The sequence below is a fragment of the Chionomys nivalis genome, chromosome 7 (genome assembly GCF_950005125.1).
Source record: "Chionomys nivalis chromosome 7, mChiNiv1.1, whole genome shotgun sequence".
In the NCBI taxonomy this organism is placed as follows: Eukaryota; Metazoa; Chordata; class Mammalia; order Rodentia; family Cricetidae; genus Chionomys; species Chionomys nivalis.
Genome location: NC_080092.1, coordinates 845,695 through 858,033, shown reverse-complemented (window position 1 = coordinate 858,033; position 12,339 = coordinate 845,695). Strand labels below are relative to the sequence as shown.

General features: G+C 41.2%; 1 protein-coding gene across 2 annotated transcripts in view; it reads right to left on the bottom strand.

Annotated features, from left to right (window-relative positions):
- The window catches only part of Pdxdc1 (pyridoxal dependent decarboxylase domain containing 1), a 59,112-nt gene that overhangs the window by 17,173 nt on the left and 29,600 nt on the right, over positions 1 to 12,339 (bottom strand). For both annotated transcript variants that reach the window (XM_057774124.1, XM_057774123.1), the window contains exons 9-12: positions 5,737 to 5,821; positions 4,839 to 4,887; positions 4,586 to 4,687; positions 2,550 to 2,675 (exon numbers count right to left, since the gene is read on the bottom strand). In XM_057774124.1, coding sequence (XP_057630107.1) covers positions 2,550 to 2,675; positions 4,586 to 4,687; positions 4,839 to 4,887; positions 5,737 to 5,821 — 362 coding nt within the window. The remainder of the gene's footprint in view (positions 1 to 2,549; positions 2,676 to 4,585; positions 4,688 to 4,838; positions 4,888 to 5,736; positions 5,822 to 12,339) is intronic.

Genomic DNA, 12,339 nt, shown 5'->3' with positions numbered 1-12,339 from the left:
GGGGAGAAACAGTGGAGTATTTGTTTGGGGTACTGAGACTGAACCCAGAGCCTTGCACATACGAAGTGTGTGCTCTACCACTGACCTACAACAATAGCCCAAGAATATATTTAAAACAAAGATTTAAACTTTCATGAATAATTTATGTGATCAGGTACTACTTAAATAGTTTAACATACACTAACTCAGTAAATCCTTAGAAATAAATTATCTTATACACAGGTGAGAAAAAAGTGTCAAAAGATGACAACATGCTTTTAAATTGACACAGGGATCAATGCTTACACCACACAAACATGACTGTGTTTCCCCATTTTAAGACAGCTTCTCATGTGATCCAGGATGTCCTCAGACTCACGATGTAGTGAGGCTGGTATTGAACTCCTTCCTAATCTTCCTGCCCACATCTCAGGAAAGTTGGGATTACAGTCATGCATATTCAAACCCAATCTCTTTCCTGCTGTCAAAATTGGCCTTGAATGCTTAGTCTTCCAGCCTCTGCTTGCTTCTTAAGTGTTTGGAAAACAGGTCTGAGCTACCACACCTAGCTTGACTTTTTTTTAAAAAAAATGTTTGTTTATTTATTTATTTATTTATTTGCTTATTATGTATACAATATTCTGTCTGTGTGTATGCCTGCAGGCCAGAAGAGGGCACCAGACCCCATTACAGATGGTTGTGAGCCACCATGTGGTTGCTGGGAATTGAACTCAGGACCTTTGGAAGAGGAGGCAATGCTCTTAACCTCGGAGACATCTCTCCAGCCCTGACTTTCATGACTCAACTATCGTGTACTAAAAAGGATTCACTAAAAAACAATTTGTTACCAAATTGGGGAGGGAAAGGCTGGTGGATCTCTGGGATTTCAAGGCCAGCCTGGTGTACAAAGTGAGTTGCAGGTAGTTCCAGGACAGGCTCCAAAACCACAGAGAAACCCTGTCTCGAAAAACCAAAAAAAAAAAAAAAACAAAAAAAAACAAAGTGAGTTGCAGGGTAGCCATAGCTGCCAGAGAATCCCTGTCTTGAACAAAACAAAACAAAACAAAATAAGCAAACAAAACGGAAGGGCATGCTTTCCCTATTCCCAGATGAGAATACACAGATGGTGCCATCTAAAGCCTTCACCAGGCACTGATTCTGCTGACATGTTAACCTCAGATTTAAGCATCTACAAATATAAGCAACATGTTTTTTGCTACTCACAAATTACCAAGTTATTTTGTTATAGAAGCCAAACAGATGACATTAACCTATAACAGAATTTATGTTTTTCATAATCAGACTACTTCTAATACAAAGATATATTTGTCCCTAGAACCTTACAAATAGGAAACCCAAGCTACTGTATCAAAAATACCCATACCTGGGAGCTGGATGACTCTGCAGTTAAGAACAGTGACTACTCTCCCAGAGGACCCAGGTTCAAATCCCAGTACCCAAGTGATGGCTCACAACCATAAATTCCAGTTCCAGGGGATCCAATGCCTGTTTCTGGCTTCAGGGCACTAGACATGCACATGGTACACAGATACACATGCAGGTAAAACAATCATACACGTAAAATAAAATAAATCTTTAAAAACTATCCATGCCCTCTACCAGAGTTTAGAGTTGAGACTGAGAGCTGCTGGGACACAGAGTCCCCTTTCTTTAAGGTGTGGCTGTGGTATATCTAACACGCTCCATCAGTGGTTACACACAAGAGTAGAGTCGCATTACTAATGGGACCTGATAGGTTATAAAAAAACAAAAGCAGACAAAGTAAGGTGGATATGGAATGGAATGGAATTTACAGGAGTTGGGGGAGAGGAGTGAAAATACAATATATGAAATTCTAAAACCATTAATAAAAATACATATAAAAAACCCATGCCACTTATATTGGATTGTTTTTTCCTCCTTTCTTTCTTTCTTTCTTTCTTTCTTTCTTTCTTTCTTTCTTTCTTTCCTTCTTTCTTTTCTTTCTTTCTTTCTTTTTTCCTTTCTTTCTTCTTTCTTTTCTTTCTTTCCTTTCTTTCTTTCTTTCTTTCTTTCTTTCTTTCTTTCTTTCTTTCTTTCTTTCTAAATCTTTTTATTTTGAGACAATGGTTCTCTATGTAGTCCTGGCTATCCTAGAACTTGTTATATAGGTGCAGACTGGCCTGAAACTCAAGAGATCCTTCTACTTCTGCGTCCCCAAATGCTGGGATTAAAGGTGTGGGCCACCATAACAGACCTCTATATTTACTTTTTAATGTTTATGTTCCTCCTCCCTGGAAGGCTGGTCAGTGAAGCGCAATATTTATGCACCTTCCCTTTCCCTGGAAGTCATCTGTGACTTTTCTCATTTCGGGTGGCACCGGCATATTCCTTTGCATGTGGAAATATTGTTGGGCCAATGCCACCAGTTCCTCCCAGAACTCCTAAGAAACATACATATATGTAAGAGGCACTTGGTGCGCTTGCTGATGAGATAGTATACCAAAGTGACAAGGTCCTGGACAAATGTACCAAAAGTCAAAGACTTCCCGTCTCTCTGTAACTCCTCCAGGGCTCACATTTCTACTCACCAGCTGGCAGGCATGCTTTATTCTTTCCACAATGCCATCAAGTCCCAAGTATTGTAAAGACAACCACAGCGGCAAGGCTCGGAGTTTGTCTGCAGGCTTATTTGATGTAAGACCAGCAACTAGTGTCTAAAAAAGACAAGACAGGCACCTTGATGAGGGCTGCTGGAATGTCAGCACTAACTAGCAACGCTGCACTGCACACCGGGAGACTTGGCTTGCATTATCCATTTGGCTTTCAACAGCTTGTGCCCTATGTGAGCTTAGCTCAGAGACCCAGCTGTGCTCAGGGATTCACAAGTGAAGAGAGGCAGAGCTACTCCAGGGTGAGAATCCAGATGGGGTATGCTCTGGAGCCACAGTTCTTAGCCATTTAGGAAGAAGCCTCTTGACAGGCTACTATGAGCATCCTTGAAATTGTTGGTCATTGTCAACTAAGCAAGATATCAACTGTTTAAGTAGTAATCATTAAACATTTACTTTGCATGCACCTGTTGCTAAAACATCTACAAAACAGTCTAGGGTTTAAACCAAAATATTATGTTATAACCTGTAATGGAAAATGTGGGTCAAGGGTCTTAAATGGTGATCCTATTTTTGGGAATCTCATCTCTGGAAATAATTTAATATGTAAAAGGATGTTCATTGATTGTCTTATTAACAAAAACTTGGTAACGTCTTAAAAGCTCACAAATGACCATTACTAAGTAAATTGTGATCAAGTAACAGAAAAAATCATAGTCATAAAATGCCACACATAAAAAATAATCTTTCATATACATAAGGAAATACAGGGCATAACTGAAAATATTTAATGTATGGCTTCCTGAACTAATGAGTGATCTAATTAGTGAACTAATGTGAGTCTGATCACTAGAACCCATTAAAAGGTAGAGGGAGAGACTTTCACAAAGTCATCCTCTGATCTCCATGTGTGTGTTGCAGTACGTGGACTCCCCACCACCACCACCCAATTTTTTTTTTTAAAGCATGGACTCATGTTTTTTTTCTTAACACAGAGCCTATGTATCCCAGATTGGCCTTGAACTGACCCTCTTAGGTCTAGCTCCCAAGTGCTCTACCACACTATTTTATGTGGTGCTGAGGATGGAATCCAGGGCTTCAAGCCAGGCAAACAGTCTACCAAATTTGAGCTCTGGTGTAGGAGGTCCTTCTGTTTGTGTGAAGCTTTCATTGGTTAATGAATAAATAAACTGCGTTGGCCTAGTGGATAGGGCGGAACTTAGGTAGACGGAGAAAACAAAACTGACTGCTGGGAGGAAGAAAACAGAGTCAGAGAGAAGCCATGGATCCTCTGCCTGAGATGGATGCCGGTTAGAATCTCTGGTAAGCCACTGCCACGGGTCTATACACAGATTAATGGAGATGGCTTAAACTAATATGTAAGAGTTAGCCAATAAGAAGTTAGAGCTAATGGCCAAGCAGTGTTTTAATTAATACAGTTTCTGTGTGGTTATTTTGGGTATAAGCTAGCTGGGCGGCTGGGACAAACAAGCGGGCCTCCTTACAATAGAGCTCCAGCAACTTTTTGTTTTTGAGACAGGGTCTCACTATGTAGCCTAAGCTATTCTAGAACTTGCTTTGTAGCCCAAGATAGCCTTAAATTTGAGATTTTATTGCCTTTTCTGAGAACTGGGATTACAGGTGTGCCACTATGACTACTTTAAAAAAATGGTACTGGAGGGTGTGAGCGAGGTACAATATACATGCATGAAAATGCCATAATGAAACCCATTATTTTGTACATTTGCCAAAAAAAAAAAAAAGGAATAAAAAAAGGTAACAGAAGCCAGGTGGTGGTGGTGCACACCTTTAATCCCAGCACTTGGGAGGCAGAAGCAGGTGGATCTCTATGAGTTCCAGGCCAGCCTGGTCTACAAGAGCTAGTTCCAGGACAGGCTCCAAAGCTACAGAGAAACCCTGTCTTGGAAAAGAAAAACCTTTACATTTCTCTATATTCTATCCCAGAAGGCAATTATGAACAGCACTCATTCCGCAGTGGCGGACAGTCAGCTCACCAAGGCAGGGTCGTCATGTCTGTAGAGAGTCACGGCGGGCACGGCTGGCAGACCTAGCCACGGGCCAGGAGTCAGTGTCACGCTGCCACATTTGGTCGCAGCCTACCAAGGAGAGAGGGTTGTTCATTAGGTAACGAGAGGACATGAAAACACTGTCCCTCCTGTAGTTGTGGAAACTATGGAAACCCACCAGAGACTGAACAGACTAAGCCCCCTCTTATCGCCACCAATGTTCAATAAACCAACAACATACCAGCACAGACGAGGAGACATAACCTAGAGCCAATGTTGCCAGATTCACACTGCAAGAAAAAGCACCAGTCTAAGAACAAATCAGTTAATGTTACTTATTTCCTAAGCAGGTACTCTACAGGAGAAAGAACCAACTGTGCTGTCGTAAGGCAACATGTAATCATCTTCACCTACGTCTTTCCTTTCATTAGCATTCATTAAAGCAAAAGATGGGAACTACAAAAATTCTAACGTTTCAAAATACACTTTTAATAGGAACATGCTTCGGGGGCTATCTCTGCTTATTTAGGACAATGCACACACTATTCTGTATCTTTTATGGCCACTCTTTCTCAGTCACTGTTCTTTTTGTAGAGGTGAGATAAAAGTATCCTTATCTTGGACAATGTGGTGACATGGGAATCTCGCCACCCTGCACCTGTTCCTTCTCTCCCTGAAGACACCCTGGGCCCTTCTGTCAAATGACCCTATCACCTCTACCAAACTATGAGCTCAGGTGGAGTCACTTCCCTACTTTAGAGGTGTTCAAAATACCTCAACTGTCAGAGGAACTCATGGAACATGAAGTTGGAAAGGTGGTTAGGATTGCTGCAGTTACTTTTTACTATAACAGGAAATGTCTCTCCATGAGCCAAAATATAGGAAATAAAGTCAAATGATCATGACTAGGGAGAAGTGGAGAGGAATGTATGGAATTCTGGTTGACACCATGCTTTGCGCTAGTCCTAATACTGATCTTTTCAGACGTACAAAGCTCAGATGTACAAAGCAATAAAATCTCCTTTTCATTTGGTAATTTTGTCATCTGTAATCCAAACCTTTAATGATAAATATCATTGGTCTGGGTGTCCACTCTCCATGAAGACCAACATGGAATTGACCTTACCACCAGTACTTACCCTTCAACATGAAGCCAGATGTCATACTGCTCACAGAGCTCCTTCAAACGTCCAATCTTGTCTGTGTGTCCAACTCCTGCAGATCCTATAAAATAAACAGGAGCACTAATAAGTAACCCAGTGCCTTCTGACTCTTCACAGTGAGGGAGTTATCTCCACACAGGACAGAAGCAGCACTGCACCCCGACCTTGAAATCTTCCTTGTGGAATGACTTCAAATTAACATTTGTGAGTTGGATGGTGTAAGTTTTGAAAAATGTGCCTCCTTCTTTGTAAGTATTTAATTTTAAACTGAAGTTATGTATGGGCTTTTTAAACCACTAGATTTGTTAAGTCATGGGAAACTGCCAAGCCTGCCATCAAGACTGTGGAACTGCCAATTTATGCCTGCATTCTATCAGCATTCTCTTTAGAAATTTCAAAGCTCAGTCCACAAGTGCTTACAACTATTTTCTCTTTCAGAATACATCTTGTCAGTGTGAATTATTTTACACTTATTATTCTAGGTAGACTACTTTTGTTGACATTTGCTCAAATATCCTTTCTCACTGATTTATCTCCACATCCTGAGTTATTTTAATTTAGGTGTCTCCTTTATAAAACTGTAACATGAGTCTGGGTTTTTATCACACAGGTTAGGTTCTTTGTTATTATAAAAGATATATTTTGTAAACTACTTAAACATAAATCAAAGACTTGGAGCTCACTCCTCAGTAATTTTCTCTATAGACTTTACTGAGCACACTCCTTTTTCAGATAGAACTTAAGTAAAACATGCAGTCATATATTCCCCCATATGTCCTAAATTTTCAGTTAATAAAAGCTCAACCAGTAAGAACTTCTACATCCTCACCATGGTCTTAACAAACCCATCTTTTAAAAAAAGGTAATGTAGGCTGGCAGTGTGGCTTATTTGGTCGAGTGTTTGTTTAGCACACAGAGAACTGTGTAACAGCTCCCTTGCACCACATAAAGTAGGTATAGTGGCACATGTTTATAATCCTAGCACTAAGACCAAAAGTTAAGGGTCATCCTTGGCTACCAGAGTTAAAGGCCAGAAAAAAGGGGCTGGAAAACTGGGGAGATAGTCAAGTAAAGTGCCTGTCCCACAGCATGAAGACCTGAGCTCAATCCCAGAACTCAGGTTGAAAAACCACACATGATGGCAGCACATCCCAGTGGGAGGCAGAGATAGGCAGATACTTGGGCCCTGATGGCCAGGCAGCCTAGTATTACCTGAAGCTACAGGCCAGTGAAAGACCCTTTCTAAACAAAGATTGTACCCAAGGCACACACCACACACACACAAACTCCCCCCTCCCAGGATCTTACTATGTAACCCTGTCTATGCATATCAGGCTGGCCTCAAACTCACACAAGTGCTGCTGGGATTAAAGGTGTGTGACACTATGCTTGACATGTCCCAAACTCTAAAAAAAAAAAATACCTTTTATTTATTCTTTAAAATTTGGTTCTGTTTTTTGAGATAGGGTCTCTGTCTAAGCAGCTATGTACACCAGACATTGCTATACACTTGCTATGTATACCAGGCCTCCAGTACCAGGGTTACTATCATGTATACCACACATTTAGGTTACTAAATTAAACACCTGATGTAATGTTTCTATTCAGATGCAAGTACAGAGTTGTGTTTAGTGACCGGGTTACTATTAGAGTACTTTTCATATTTTTTGGTATTGTCTGTTTTGGGGGCATGAATTCAGGGGAGAAATGGGTCACAATGGGAGGTCACCCAGTCACAAAATAATCAATTTTAGTCTATAAAGTGACTGAGTATAAATTGACTGAGTCAATTTGTGCTTCTTTTTAAATATACAGTAAGGTGAGTCAGGCAGGAAGGAACAGTTTTCCAATGGCAATAAGGTGGATATTTAAGTGTTTTGTTTTTTTTTTGTAGGAAGCTCAGTTAAAATATAATTCACCTGTAGTAAGCCTATTATCATAAATGCATAGTTCAGCCAGGCAGTGGTGGCACCTTTAATCCCAGCACTCAGGAGGCAGAGGCAGGGGGATCTCTGTGAGTTAAAGGCCAGCGTGGTCTTCAGAGCAGAGCAAGTTCCAGGACAGCTAGGGCTGTTACACAGAGAAACCCTCTCAAAAAACAAACAAACAAACAAACAAAGGAAAGTATAGCTCAGTGAAAATTGATTAATGTGTAACTAATGTCACAATCGATACTGTTTCTCCTGCCTTAAGTCCCCTCCTCACCGCAGCCACTCTCCTCCTGACTCGTTCCTGCCACTCAAGTCTTCTTTCGTCCAATCAATGCATACTGCATGCAACTCTTTGTGCATCAGCATGCCTCTGAAACTCCTCCACAGCGCAGTACGCATCAACACTTCATACTTACTGATTAGTGTTTTATGATAGGCATAGGCCCCGATTTGCTCATCTACTCACCATGTGAAAAACTTTCAAGTTATCTTGTTAATGAACAAACACATGCATAGACATTTCTGTGTGTGGAGATCATTTCATTTCTCCTTTATTAAGTAGTGGGATGAGTGAATTACAGGGATTTGCATTTTTCTCTCTGAGAAATAGCTCAAGGGATTTACAGAATGGCTGCAATATTTTATATTTCGATGTTGTGTAACCGTCTCTTCCGAGATTGAAACATTCTAGCCTTCAGAGAAGCTTCTTAAGCAAAAAGGTAAACCACTCAAAAGAGCGGCAGGGAAGTCCCTGAAACTGACTGACTCACTAGGCCCTTCCCTGCCAGAGTAAGCATTTAAAGTTGAGAGTGCCTCTCAGAAAAGCAGAGCCAAACTGCAAAAGAAGACTCAGACAAGCGAAACTGCAGAGATGCCTCTACCACAAGCCACCTAGAAGAGGTTTAGCTCAGCTGACGCTCCTGTAAAGGACAAACCTGTGATGATTCACAAGAAACAAAAAGCAACACATGCTTCTAACATGTAAGTCCCTAACTTGTACAGGCTGTACCCTAGCAGCCCACATCTTTTTCCCCCACAGACATTGAAGACTATTCTTAAATTTACTGAGCTTGTAAAATTTGCAGTTCTTGCAAAATAACAGGCCTCAAGGCTAACTGCTATTTCTGTCTTTGTAATCAAATCAACTTGTTTATTCTGTTCAAAAAGAGGACAACTGCAAGACATATATGTTAAAATAAGACCCTGCCTCTACATAGACAGAACACATGTAATCTTGTGAGGACTGTCTTTATAAACACTGAGCTGATATGGATAGCTGCTGCATGGAAGTGCGCTCTTGGTTCAAGCCCTGGTGCCATGATCACCTAGCATCAGTATTTTTTTTTTCTGCTTTGTTTTGCTTGGTTTTGGTTTTTTGAAACAGGGTTTCTCTGTATAGCCTTGCTATCTTGAGACTCAAACTGTAGACAAAGCTAGTCTTGAACTCAGAGATCCACCTGCCTCTGCCTCCCGAGTGCTGGGATTGAGCGCACTACCACCATGCCTCAGCACCAGTATTTAGAAAAGCCTCTTCTTATTAAAATTTATTGATGGGTCAACTGTGAATCTGAGTGACCCAGGACCCATAACCTGTTGAAATGTCTGCAAGCTGTGCAGTGTGTTCTAAGTTCCTAGTCTTGTGAGCTGTTATCCATGCTGGGGTGGGCTTTGGTGATGGAGCCATCTTTGAATCATTTCTGCCCGTCACTAACCCTAATCAGTCTGGACTTTGATGATTCCTGTACTTTGGTCTGTAGTGGGATCCTTATCTGGGGTGAGTAGACATGTGGACCAGGACTGTATGTAGCTGCTTGATCCTTAGCATTAGGCACTTTCTGCCCAGCAGGGGGTCTGCAGCCAGGATCTTAGGCACAGCAGACAAACATTCCATCACTGCACTGCATCTCAGGCTCTCACATGGTTGTACTTCATTTTTTTATATTTTTGAGACTGCCTAGCCCTGAACTCACTATACAGACAACCCTGAACTTCAAACTGTTTGCCTATACCTCCAGAATGCTGGAACTGCAGCATGTGCCACCCACGTTTGGTTCACTTATACTTAAGGATCAAACCCAGAGCTTTGAACACACTAACAAGCACTCCACCAACTCACTGAACTACACTCCAGACCTTACTGTGGTTTCTCCATTTAGTCCAGACTGACCTTGACTTTTGATCTTCACGCATTAGCCTCTGAAGTGCTGGGATTATAAACTATGATATAAGTGTACACCAACATGGAGCTGAACTGTATTGTTTTAATGCTACTGATATCAAACATCTTTTCAAGTATTTATGTGCCCTTTGGTAAAGTATTCGTCCAAATGCAGTTTATTTTAAAGCTGTCTCTCACGTTATTGCAATGGGGCCCCAGACCTTAGCACAACTGACTCTATGATGAATGTGCCGTCAGACTGTAAAACACAGCATGCAGATAGTACCAACTGCCAAAACTAAAACAAAGACCCAACCCATCAAAATCCATACAGTTCTGAGAAAGTCTCTAAATGTACAAACCTTGCTTTTTTAGCTTCTATAGTTCTGCTTCTGGTTAACTGTTCTTTTAACTAAAATAGGTCAATCTAGAACATGGATTTTATGCTTAAAGGCTCACCCCAATAAAGGTGAGAAAGGTGAGCTATACTAGGATCCTGAAGATCCAGTATAGTTTCTGGTTGGCTAATGAAGACTTTCTATTGGCTTACTCCATGTCCTAGCAGTCTTCTCTGGTGAATACCCTGAAACACTTACTGCTGAACTGCAACATAACTTTACATATTTTAGCTATAAGTCATTTGCCCCCCCCCCAAAAAAAAAGTGTTTTGAAATACTTCTCCCAGCCTACCACTTGATTTTCATTTCTTCTTTTTTTGTTTGTGTTTTGTTTTTGTTTTTCAAGACAAGGTTTCTCTGTGAAACAGCCTTGGGTGTTCTGCAACTCACTTTGTAAACCAGGCTGGCCTGGAACTCAAAGAGATCTGCCCACCTCTGCCTCCTGAGTGCAGTGCTGGGATTAAAGGTGTGAGGTTCCATGCTGCTTTTCATTTCTTAATAGGGCCTTTTATTTTTGTTTCTTTGTTTGAGACAGAATCTATTATGTAGCTATAGCTTGTTGCTATGCAAACCAGGCCAGCCTTAAACACCTCTAGTGCTGGAATTAAAATCATACACCACCATAACAGCTCCAAAGGTCTTCTCAAACAACAAAAGCTTCTTGTTGCTGGGGACTGATTCCAGGGCCTTGTACTTGCCTAGCACAAGCTGTATTAAATGGTATCCCAAATCAAGTTTTTATTATTATTTTTTGGTTTTGTATGTTTTGAGGTCAGACCTTGCTATGTAGCCTTGGCTGTCCTGGAACTTGATACACAGAGATTGTGAAAGAGCTTTTTTAGGGAGAAATGACTTAGAGACATAGCCTATAGTACATCTGAGCCTTCTTAAACTTCTTTCAGAAATATGCTATACTTTTAAGTGCACAGATATTACACATATTTTTAAAATTTACTCATGAAGTTTTCTTAAATTTTTTTATTAACCTGTGCATAAACATGTGAGATGTGTGGGGCACACACTCCATGGTACCAATGTGGAAGCCAGAGGGTAACTTTGTGGAGTTGGTTCTCTCTTTCTACCTTTCTGTGAGTTTAGGGAGTTATCAGGCATACTGGCTTTGTGGGTCAACTTGACACATGTTAGAGTGATCAGAGGAAGGAGCCTCACTTGAGGAAATGCCTTAATGATATCCAGAAGCAAGGCATTTTCTCAATTAGTGATCAATGGGCGAGGGCCGAGCCCATGCTGGGGGCCCTCCTTGGGCTGCTGGTCCTGGGTTCTATAAGGTGAGCTGAATAAGTCATAGGATGCCAGCCAGTAAGCAACTCCCCTCCATGGCTTCCGCACAAGCTCCTGCATCCAAGTTCCTGCCCTATTTGAGTCCTTGTCCTGACTCCCTTCATATAAGCCAAATAAGCCTTTCTTTCCCAGCTTGCCTTTTGGTCACGGTGCTTTGTCACAGCAGTAGCACCCTAACTAAGACATCAGGTACACATCAGCTTGCAGCAGGCTGTAAGCACCTTTCCCTGCTAAGTCATATTGCTGCCCCTTTTTATGCTTTTTTTTTTTTTTTTTTTGGATTTTCGAGACAGGGTCTCTCCGTAGCTTTTGGTTCCTGTCCTGGAACTAGCTGGAACTAGACCAGGCTGGCCTCGAACTCACAGAGATCCGCCTGCCTCTGCCTCCCGAGTGCTGGGATTAAAGGCGTGCGCCACCACCGCCGGCCTATGCTTTTTGATGCTATTATAAAAGACATTTTAAATTAAATTTCTTACTTATTACCATTTATTTTGTGTGTATGTGTAGACACGCATGTCACAGAGTGTAATGAAGTCAGAGAACAACTTATAGGACTCTGTTCTTTCACCATGAGATGAAACTCAGGTCATTTGATTTGGTGGCAAGCATCTTTATCAACTGAGCCATCTTTTTGGCCTGAAATTCAATTTCTAATTGTTTATTGCTAGACAGAAATCTAGAAACCTTATTAGGTTCATGAATCAGTTCCAGGAGTGTTTCAAGTGTGTCACTCCTTGATGGGGCCTGGTGTTTTACTTCTTACAAGGCCAAAGCAGGATTACTATGAACT